The sequence below is a fragment of the Amphiprion ocellaris genome, chromosome 7 (genome assembly GCF_022539595.1).
Source record: "Amphiprion ocellaris isolate individual 3 ecotype Okinawa chromosome 7, ASM2253959v1, whole genome shotgun sequence".
NCBI classification, from domain to species: domain Eukaryota; kingdom Metazoa; phylum Chordata; class Actinopteri; family Pomacentridae; genus Amphiprion; species Amphiprion ocellaris.
The window spans coordinates 21,511,424-21,523,655 of NC_072772.1; the positions used below are offsets into that span (position 1 = coordinate 21,511,424).

Genomic DNA, 12,232 nt, shown 5'->3' on the forward strand with positions numbered 1-12,232 from the left:
TTTGAAGGCGTGCGATAGAGAGATGTAAATATAGACGTTGTTATGTGAACAGCTTAGGAATCACCCCATGTTGTATGTGGACATATGGATGAGTGGGCTATACTGTGTTACAGACAGATACTGAACAACCTTTCATGCTTAGTCTGAGAGATCATAATGACATTTTTAATTAATGCTCCACAGTTCTGATTTTGTGTAAAAATAATTAAAACTAGCCTGTGCTTTTTTTTCATGCAGCTTTTTCTCTGTTTTCAAAAATTTGTGCATAATAAGTTTCTCTGGTACAGAAGATCAGATTCAGGCTGTGGCTACATGGGTAATACATGTTAGAAAAGCTCATTTCATTAGCTTTGTTCTTTTCATGGGAGTGTTGACAACAATAACACAGAAAACAACACGTATTTATCTAATGTATGAAGCTCCGAAAGGGCCATTTGGTGGAAAAAAAATCTGAAGTGGATGCAAATGGATTAATGAACCGAGGGACTGGGTTGGTAAACAGTGTGAATGGATGGGAAAACACTGATAAACATTTCAAATGGATTAATATCCTAAGGGAACATGTTGGCGGTTGGTGGTTTTGGCACCAGATTACTGATCACAAACATGGACACGTCTGGAGCTACATATTTCTCACTAGAAGAACAAATTATATTCCTAAAACAAAATGAGGAATTTATACAGACTGACCATAATGGCTACCAATGTCAGGAGGGAAAGCTGGGTTAATAGAATGTCTTTGTAAGTTAATAGACTTATCAATATCACTGCCCATTATTAGATTTGACAATGATTATAGCTGTGTGCTCCATAAATTGAGTTGCTCCAAATGTTAAATGGTTTTGGGGGCAAATGAAGCACTAATGCTAAAACGTCATTCAAACCAGTAAATAGGTTTACTGTAACTCTTATCAAGTCCAATAGTACAAGACTGTAGGGCTTTATTAGTCTCCTTTAATATATATGTGTATACTACCATTCAAAAGTTTGGGGTCACTTAGATATGTCATTATTTTTGAAAGAAAAGCAGTTTTTTTCAATGAAGGTAACATTAAATGAATCATAAATCCAGTGTAGACATTGTTAATGTGGTAAATGACTATTCTAGCTGGAAACGGGTTATTTTTAATGGAATATCTACATAGAGGTACAGAGGAACATTTCCAGCAACCATCACTCCAGGAATTTGACAGACGGACGAAGGAATGACTTGAATATTCGGTTTGGTCGGTGAGGTCAGAGGCGGTGAGCTAACGGAGGAAAGAGCCGAATTTTCGGCTCGGTTCGTAACGCCCGACGGGGGGTGGGGGTGGAGGTAGGAGGGGGCGAATATTCGGATCTCAAAATAAATATCCGCATACCACCATGGGGATCGAATATTGAGATCCAGCCCTGGCAACAGGTTAAAGTTTCATGGAGAAAAGTCAGCAATGAAATTTTTGTCAAACTTTTCAGAGAATAACTGAAAACATACTTTGTTGTGGTATATCGTCATATATATTGTTATCGTGATATAAAATAATCCATATCGTGATATATGATTTTTTCCATACCGCCCAGCACTACCCTGGATTACATTCAGTAATTTAATTTACTATGGAGGTAAAAGAAAGAGAGAGACGATGCAACACTAATGTGTTCACCATCACAGCCTGCAGGTGCAGAATCACACAGAAACATATGGGTGTTATTCATGAGGACACAAGGCTGGGACTAATAGATAAACCTGTCATCAATGCATTAGAGACCTTCACAGTGATGGAGACTCCTGATTAAGGTCCCAGGGTTGAATACATCAGTCATGGGTTCGCTTACATTAATGACGAGGCAAACTAATCCCTTTTTACTGTGACGATAGGCATACGCTTGTCCTTCTGTGAATCCATCTGTCTGTCAGCAACATTACTCTAAAACAGACTAACAGATTTGGATGAAATTTTCATGGAAGGTCAGAAATGACACAAGGACCAAGTGATTAGATTTTGGCAGTGATGCAGCTTATAGTCTGTATCCATGAATTTGTTAAAGATTTCTGTATCATTGCCAGATAGTGGCACGGCGTCACTGTAACCATGACAACAAGTGAACACTACGTCAGTGGCCTGCTGACGATCACCTGATTGTGATTCTACTACAAATCCACCGCTGTGCACTGATCGGGACTTCATACAAGGAAATCATACAAGGAACAATTGATTAAATTGTGGAGGTGTTTGAGTCCCATCAATTCCTGCCGCCCGCTACATATTTAGGTCACGTGATTCAGTATCTGTACACAACGTACACATGCGTAACACACGCTTGTGTTTTTAAAGATTTCATCCATCGGAAATGATACAGACACTGAGCAGCCTTGGCAGAGTATTGCGCTGTCTGAGTGTTTTTCTAATTTTTCTTATTTTTGCTTTCTTCGAATCTTGAAGTGTTTTTCTCAGACTTCCTACCATCTGTTTGAATTACAGAAGCTATCTGATTTTGTCAATAAATAAATATTTCATGTCAGATACAACATGAGATGGCAGATTAGCACTTATCTAATGTTTAACTAACAGCAGAGTTGAAAACACACAAACACACACAGACAGACACACACACACACACACACACACACACACACACACACACACACACACACACACACACACACACACACACACACACACACACACACGGAGATGCTGTGCTTTAGAGTGAAGTCGGGCTGACCTCTGAACTGCTGGATTCGCAGCTCGAGAAAAGCGGAGACTCAAGAACAATGTAAGATAAGTGAGAGGGCATCAAAGTTGCAGAGACAAGACTGAAGAGGTGTGAAATGGGAAGAATATAAAGGTAAAGGAGGAGAAAATAACCCTGAGAATGCGAGCAGCTGCAGTGACGGAGCAGAGAAGCTTGGTTCTGCTGTACAGACTGACGTGCCGCCCTGCTTAGCTGGTGTCACACAGCAATGAATAGACCTTTCACACTCTCTACGGAGGCTGCTGCGTGTCACAGCCAATGTGTGACAACACCAGGAAGTGAAAGTGAGTGTGTGATCACATGTGTGTTTGTTTACAGGATAAGTCCTTGAGCATGTTTGAATGCCTGTGTGAGCGTGTGTGTGAATATGAATGTAAGTGCATATGTGTGTAGAGTGTAATGTGTGTGTTCAGTAAAGGTGGAGGAGGACAGCTGCTAGGACGGATATTCCACAAAGGAGGATCACTGAGTGAACAGGATGCGTCGAAGTGAAATTCTGGAGTCGTGGAATTTCCTTTTTCACAAACCGTCAGCTCTGAGTCGGCTTTCAGCTCTTTCCTCCTGCTGCTCCTCAACTGATTTAACTACTGATACACACATACAGTTTACACTTAATGCTTCATTTTGATCTCGTTTAGCTCGTGCTGACCTTTTCACCTTATGTACATCGGATTCACTCACACATCAGCTCACAGATAAAGGATGACTCATACGTGCTATTCATAGATTTATTATTCGCATTTTATCTTCAGAATGAATTATGGCTGCACGATTTATTGTTCCATCATTGGTATAGACCTGTAAAGTCAGGCTAATTAACTCAAACACATCATGCTACGGGCTGAACAGTGGCTTGATGGATAGCACTTGCAGATAGAAGATTTGCGTCCTGGCCTTCCCAGGATCTTTCTGCATGGAGTCTGCATGTTCTCCCTGTGCATGTGTGGGAATTCTCCAGGTTCTCCAGCTTCCTCCCACAGTCCAAAAATATGCTGAGGTTAATTGGTGATTCTAAATTGTGTGTAGGTGTGAATGTGAGTGTGACTGTTTGTCTCTATGTGTAGTCCTGTGATAGACTGGTGACCTGTCCAGGTGTCCCCTGCCTTCACCCTAAGTCAGCTGGGATAGACTCCAGCCCCTTCATTTTCAATGAAGATAACATTAAATGAATGATAAATCCAGTCTAGACATTGTTAATGTGGTAAATGACTATTCTAGCTGGAAACGGCTGATTTTTAATGGAATATCTACATTTCCAGCAACCATCACTCCTGTGTTCTAACGCTACATTGTGTTTGCCTGGGTGACCCCAAACTTTTGAATGGCAACGTATTTTTTAAAACTTCAGCCACAGATCACACAGGCTGTGAACATGCAGGTACAGCAAAATGAGTGAGGAACACGAGAGAAACACTGAAGAGGACGATTCAGTCCTCGTTTATCAGTTGTAGGGAAATATTGTGGTTCCAGAGAGGATGAGGTTTATCTAGAGCAGGCACTCTCTCTGTAGTGTCTTGCTACTGTTGCCACCATACAAAGAAATAGAACTTATTAGTTTGAATGCTTAAATCAGCACCACAAAGCTCTGTATGATGAGTACAAATCCAGATCTAAATGCTCTCCAAAAAAGAAGAAAAAAAATATTTTGGATGCGTTTGGCAGTGTTACACCATATAAGAAATGAACCAAATGATTTTTGTAAAATATGCTTTGATTTTTATGCAAGCGTATTTTTCTGTATTGAAATATATATATTCCTGAAAAACAAATCATTTTAATTAATATGGTGCAGTCCAAGAGCACTGCCTTACACCCAGCATTTTTTAAAACCTGCAAAAAAACATGATTTGCTTATGGTTTGGAGTCGACTATAATCTGGATGGAACCAGCTCACTCCTTTACATGGCCAAATATAACATTTCACCTTGTCGTGACCATATTAACATCTCCTTAACCTCTCACCAGATGAAGCCGCTGACCTACAGTATTATGGGCCAAACTGTGATTGTCTCCACCCTCAATGGCGCAGTGTCCTTGGATTAAACTGGGGCGACGAACTAGACAGAAAGAGGAATCATTTCACCTGTTCTCACACATCTGCGTCTGAGCTGAATTTGCAAACAGCTCATGCAAATTTCCTTCTGCTGTTGCTTCACTTTACCGCTAAACCTAAAGGGAGGCTTTTATTTTGAAGCAGCTGCAAGAATTATTACTTCGCAAAGGAATGTGGTGGAGTGATGTGACGACCAGCGTTGGTTTGTCCATCTGTCTGTCTGTTTGCAACATTACTCTAAAACAGACTAACAGATTTGGATGAAATTTTCATGGAAGGTCAGAAATGACACAAGAACCAAGTGATTAGATTTTGGCAGTGATGCAGCTTATAGTCTGGATCCACGGATTTGTTAAAGATTTCTGTATCATTGTGAGATAGTGACACAACGTCATGGTAACTATGATAACAAGTGAACACTACCTCAGTTGCCTGCCGACGATCACATTATTGTGATTCTACTACAAATCCACCACTGTGGACTTATCAGGACTTATCTGACGGAAATCATACAAGGAACAATTCATTAAATTGTGGGGGTGTTTCTGAGTCCCATCAATTCGCTCGCTACCTATTTAGGTCATGCGATTCAGTATCCGTACATAACGTACACATGCATAACACACGCCTGTGTCAGTGCAAAGTCATTTCGTTTGTGGGTACATCTATAACAAATGTCTACATTCTATGTTACCGTGATTTCTGCCACAAATTTTTCAGCCATGAAGATTTCAGCCATCAGAAATGGTCCAATGACTGAGCAGCCATGGCAGAGTACTGCACTCTCTGAGGGCTTTTTCTTGTATTGTTATGTGTCAATGAGGCTGCGTTTCATAATGAAATGAAAAAGCATATGCTGTATGCTACTTTCACCCACTGCTGCACAATGTTCTCTATAGAGTAAACTACGGAGCATCTACACGTGGACAGGAGTGAACGATTGAGTGAAAGAGAGTGAGTTCAAACATGGCACAGCATTATCGCATTACAGCCATTTTTCTCACTATCACTAAAGCCACAAGCCAAAAAGCACTGGTCACATTATAAAATTGTTTTTTGTTTATGTTTTCTTCTTTGGAAGCTTTTCTCCAGGAAACTAAAAAAACAAACAAACACCTGATGACATGGTAGCAATGATGAAAATAAAAACACTTGGTGAAGATACATACCATTTTCCCCCAGGAAAAATAGCTGTTGCTCATTTGAAATGTGTCTACACAACAAGATTTGGTCATTTATGGTGTTCCAAATACAGGAACTAGAACAAGCAAGAGCAAATAGAGAAAAGATAGATAAACAGCTGCAGGCGACAGGTGCTTTTAGCAGTTTTCTGTAAAATAGCACATGCAGCATCAAGATAAACAACACATTTTCAAGTCCTGCCTCGTTGTATAGAAAACCATTCACAGCATGGCTTAGTATGCTGTGTGTGGTTTAGTATGGCTAACTAAAGTCAGACTTTTACTTGCTAAACGTTCAGGTTAGATACAACTGTATGGCATTGTTTTCATTTACGTTTGTCTTAAAATATGGTCCTGTTTTACTATAAAGAAAAAACAAAAAATTTAAAGTAATAACCCATAAATCACTGTGTTATTCTTGTCCATATTAAATACAGCATTAAAACATTCACCTTGTAGGTTGGAAAAATGATGAGCATCACTATAGGCCAAGTATGTCAACAAAGGCTAGCTGGAGTAACAATCAATCAATAAAATGAGACTGAAGGTGTGGGTTGATTTTTAAAATACACTCAGATTCATCGAGTTTCACAAATTATCCATAAATAGAGATGATTAACTTCTGTGGCCGTGACTCCAAAAGTAGCTTTCTAAGTGACTTAACACAGTCACAACTAAAGGCTTCATGGAATCGTTGGAACTGAACCTGGTCTATAAAAACATAATCCAAAGGTGAAGCATGGTGGCGGCAGCATCATGGTTTGGAGATGCTTTGATGCCTCTGATCTTCAACAACTCACCATCATTGATGGTATTTTACAGGACAACGTCAGAGTGGCTGTCAAAGGCTGAAGGTTAGTGGAAATTAGGCAATGTAGCAGAAATATGACCCTAATTAATAAAGTTTTTGTTATTAGTCTAGCAAATTGTCTGAATTTGTGACTTATATGAAGATCAGATCAGAAACCATGACACACAGAAGGTTGACTTCTCGTCTCTTGCCACGTTATAATAATATATAAAAACTAACATAAGCATCAATAAAAAAATGTCTGCTATCTTTTTTTTTTTTTTTTTTGCTTTGCTGTACAGATACAATAATAAAAGTGCAGCATTTTGAGCATCCTGGTAACTGGTTGAGTGGACAACCCATAATCAGAGGCTATAGTCAACAGTGGTCACGGGTTTGAATCAGCCATGGTCCTCTGCTGCAGGTCCTCCCCTCATTCTTCCCTCCACTTTTCTATATAATGAAGGCCAAAAAAATCATTTAAAAAAAGGGCAGCATTTCTTTGTTGCTGCTGTCAGTCTGAGAAATGACATGTAATAACAGAACACGGTGCATTATATAACACCATTGGATTCTTTATATTGACTTTAAATTAAAAGTCAGTTTGGTCCTTATTCAATCTGATGGACAGGATGCAGCTTGATTGATTTCAAATTTACTATAGAATAGATCGACAGCTCTCTATGGGAAGAACTCTTCTGGGATTTACTATAATCTACTTATGCACAAGTGTGGAGGGTTTGCTTTGTTACTCATAACAGCAGCAGCATTATCTAGGGTTTATAGGAGGGTGTTGTGCGCATTTAGTGCACAATGCTGCAAATCTCATTTAAAAAGATATGTGTTTAGATAGAACCTGTTTCTGAGCTATTAATTCATAATTGCAGATTCTACATTTCCTCTTTCACCCACCTCAGTGATCCAGAAATTCACCACAGAGAGTTGGATTAATGTGATGTAATCAACAATTTCTTTTCTATTTATGCATCACCACAACTACCTCAACCTATTAATCCTGTCTTTTAGCTAAATGGGCTCTCAGTCCCTTTGTTTATACATTGAAGTGTGTCATTAATCCTGCAGCAGTTTTACTGTGTTTTTTATCAATCAGACAGATTCATCAAGCTGTGAGGAGGGTGATGTTCATTCAGTCACCTCTCTGGAGTATTGACTCAACCATTAGACTGAAACAGGATGTAAAGGAGGTGTATTTGATTTCACAATAACAACAAAAGCAGTACATTCTGTAAAAGTATGACTGTTTCCAGTCACACGTCTACACTGTATAGAACAGCAGAAGTCATATCCACCAGTACAGCTGTATTAACCTTCATCAGTACACGTGGTAAAACCTACTTCATCCGTACACTTGGGGTCCAGCTGGACCCATGTAGTATTTCATCTGTTTCATATTTCTGTACCTGCCCATATCCTCTCAATACATATTTTCCTAAAATGTGTGTCGTCTACAGATACAAATGTGAAAGAAACAATGAAATTACTATTGATGATTACTGACGTGTATTGCTTACAGTGTTAGTGTAAGAACTCCTGAATGGATGTGAAACACAATGCAACTGAAGCAGTCATCACAAGAGCAACATAACACAAACATACATAAATAAAAGATATACAGTCCAGCTGGGGGCTGGCTGGGGTCCCCATGTACCCCAGATGATTTTTTTATATATACACCACAAACCTGGTTGGAATCAAATAAGCTTTGGTTTATATGATGGCAACTATGTGGGTGACAACTACCTAAAGGGACTGAAAAATCCAACTTACAAATAAAAAAATATGACAAGCTATATACCCCTGGGGTCCTCATGGTGTACTGATGAGGGTTAATACCACAGGGCAGGTGGAAGTGAAGCAATCAGTGTAGGAAAGTGCAGCCCTCACTGCTTGTTGTGTTCGAGAAAACATCCTTCAAACATGTTCCTGTCACATAAACGCAGTGTTATCAGCAGAGCCGGTTGTGTGTGTTGGGTGTAAGAGGTTTCTGAGAAAAGTCTTTGTGCTTCTGTGGCAGCGCTTGATGGAAATTTCCTCTGTGGAGGGAAACTGTGAAACTCTCAGGGCTCCAGTGATGTAAACAGAAACACAACCTCTACCTTTAAATGGACTTTTTCAGTCGGTAATTTATATCACTTTATTCTACCATTAACTGATTAGAAGTCTGTGTGGCTCATGAGAAAACTCTGGAGTCTGCATAAAAAGTGAAATAAGTCAGGCTCAAGGCGATGCTGCCGTCACTTGGCTCTGTGTTGATGCAGTCACAGCACATTCCAGCTAAATTACATGTTTCAATCAGAAGTTAAAGCTGCACTAATCAATATTTCCACATTAAGAAAGGATCAGATGATGATGAGTAATGTGAAATATGTCTCTCAAACTAGATAACACTGAAACTTATTCCTTAAGTCTGCAGGTTCTCTCAGCTTTATTGAATGTTTCAACGTCTTTCACATCATTGTTTAGGCGTTTCCGCCCACAACTTCACTGTTTGGGTTGACTCTAAAAGCTCTCATCACAGCTGTTTCTGTTACTTAACCCCCCAGGGTGGTCAGAAATGTGACTTTCATGTAAATGGTGCTTTGTGTCTGCTACATGTATAAATGCACAACACTTTGCTAACATGTTAGCCATGTCATCTTTAGCGTGACAATATAGCATTCTAATTTCAATCAGAATTTAAAAGAAACAATACAAAATATCATTGCTCAGAACTGCCGCTGCCATTTACCTGTCGATATATTAGAAATGGCCAAACAAAATTCAAGAAATTATAAAGCATTTAATTCAAGTTCCAACAAAGACATCACTTTCCTCCAAATGTTCTGTCATTAAAAATAACTGAAATAGATAAATAAAGTAGACTGACAGTTTGAGCATATCTGGAAGAGACTCGAATGAGATTTTTCAGCAGCTAAGACATTATTTACAACAGGCTGTAATATTGTTATTTTAATAAAAACTATTAGCAGCATGGACAAGAGTCTTGTACTGCCACTAAAAACTCTTTTTCTTTCCATTAACCTATTGAAAGTTTGACTGATTCAAACTGAGCATTTCAAGTTCATTATATTCTCAAGTTTTTAGCGTGTTTTTAAAAAGTTTATTAGCTGCATGGACAATAAAAATAAATAAAAAGTTCTCGAGAACACTTCCTGTGTGTTTCTCTTCAGGTGTTCCTGCATTGCACTAGCACTGCTGCGGTACGCCACTGGAACTTTGTGTACAAACCCCCTTTATGTTTTGTGATAACTAGAAGTACTTCCATACTTTTCCAGCCTTGGACCTTCGGAAACTTTCACACTGAACTGAGTTGGACTCTGCTTGCAGCCACCATTGTCTTAAAGTGTAGCGCTGCCGACCAATGACTGGACCAAAAACAACTGACATCATAAAGCAACAATCACAAAGTCACAGAAAAACATACACGACCGTTCAAAAGTTTGGGGTCACCCAGATAATTTCATGTTTTCCATGAAAACTTTTATTCATGAGCTAACATAACTGCACAAGGGTTTTCTAATCATCAATGAGCCTTTCAACACCATTAGCTAACACAATGTAGCATTAGAACACAGGAGTGATGGTTGCTGGAAATGTTCCTCTGTACCTCTATGGAGATATTCCATTAAAAATCAGTTGTTTCCAGCTAGAATAGTCATTTACCACATTATCAATGTCTAGACTGGATTTATCATTCATTTATTGTTGTCTTCATTGAAAAAAACTGCTTTTCTTTCAAAAAAAGGACATTTCTAAGTGAGCCCAAACCTTTGAACAGTAGTGTGTGCCGCAAAGTAAATGAAACAATAAAAGTAAAAACATGCATTAGTTTAAATTATTAATGTTGATGCATTTTCAGCATTTTTTTTGCACAACATACTGTACCTATAAAGATGATTTTGGAAACTAAAGATGGACTTTACCAGTTGTTCTGTTAACATTTCATCTTTTGTTCAACACAAAAGGAAAGCTTCAATGTTGTTCGACACCTGGTTTAGGAAAGTAAAAGAACAGCGATCCGCCACGTCAGACAGGACGGATGGAACAGAACGAGGGAAATAACACCTCTCTGCCTCCGTCTGTACTTCTGCTCTTATTGCGTTTCTCTCCTCACATAATGACACCCCCTCTGGTGCTTCTTTCTTTGCAGCTCTGCTCCTCTCAGCTTCTATCTGCTCTCCTATAATGAACTGTACACAAAGCCCTCCTCCATTTCCTCTGCAGCTTCTGTATGTGTGAGGGGTCTCTCACAGATTACAGGGGTAAAGCAGGGGTGTCAAACATATGGTTCACGGGCCAAAATTAGCCTGCTACAAGGTCCAATCCGGCCCGCGGGACGACTTTGCAAAGTGTAAAAATTACAGAGAAGACATTAACTGCCAATTGTACATTTGTAAAACCGTACATATTTACATTGCCATTGTAAAGCACTTTGAATTGCCTTGAGCTATATTACGCTATATGAATAAACTTGCCTTGCCTTCTACATCTCCTGCTTTCACAGGGAATTCATGGAATTAAGGCATGATGTTGCTTATTGAGAGGTCGGGGGAAAACCTAAAGGACACACATCTCTCACACAGAGATCAGAACAACTAGCTAATCAGCTCAGAGACGTCCTTCCCCCATGTGCTGGAAATAAACCTTTTAAAACAGCCAGCTTTGAGGCTACAGTGTTTCTAAAGAATGCACTGCGCTGCAATTACACACCAGTCCTTTTAATTCCTGTCTTTATCTCCATCACTCCTCCTTCCTCCCTGTATTATTCATCCTGCATGGCTCCTGTCATGCTTTCTTCACCTCTCTCTCTCTCCCTCAATGACATACTGGACCATATGAATGAACAAACACAAGGAGCTGTGGTTCCCTCAAGGACAAATGCAGCCGCACAACCACTTAGAGCCCTTCAGTAACCTAATAGTATCCAACAAAATGATTCAGGAGATCATCAGATAGCAGCGATGAATCACAGCCGTCTGAGAGCATGCACAGGCGTGTTTACTGTAATCTGCAATATCTGACTGTATGTTGTGTGTATACTGTGTGTGTCCTACCGTCTTGGGGCAGTGGACGTATCGTGCCAGGCTGATAATCAGGTCATGTGTGATGGGATCAACGAGGTTCCTGAAGCTGGCGTAGCGGTACAGCACGTCGTCCAGAGATGTGGACTCCATGCCCAGGTCCTACACACATATTAAATAAGAGCAGCACTTATGCAACTGTACATGTGGTACTTACAGTATACAGGCAACACTCATGTTATCAGTCTGTTTATAAGACACACTTCATTCACACGGAGGAACAAAAATAGCCTACATTAAAATGAAAGGGAGAACAGCACTAAAAGGACGACATAAAATGCAAGGAACATGAAGTATTCGATGGTTAGACACAAAACTGGTATATTACATATCTTTTTCCATTATCAGCAAACATAAAAGACACACATTC

The 12,232-nt window shown here is 39.5% G+C and overlaps 1 protein-coding gene across 2 annotated transcripts in view; it reads right to left on the reverse strand.

Annotated features, from left to right (window-relative positions):
• Positions 1–12,232, reverse strand: part of lrrc75a (leucine rich repeat containing 75A) — a 74,913-nt gene that overhangs the window by 42,902 nt on the left and 19,779 nt on the right. For both annotated transcript variants that reach the window (XM_023261388.3, XM_055012392.1), the window contains exon 2: positions 11,836–11,964. In XM_023261388.3, the coding sequence (XP_023117156.2) occupies positions 11,836–11,964 (129 nt within the window). The remainder of the gene's footprint in view (positions 1–11,835; positions 11,965–12,232) is intronic.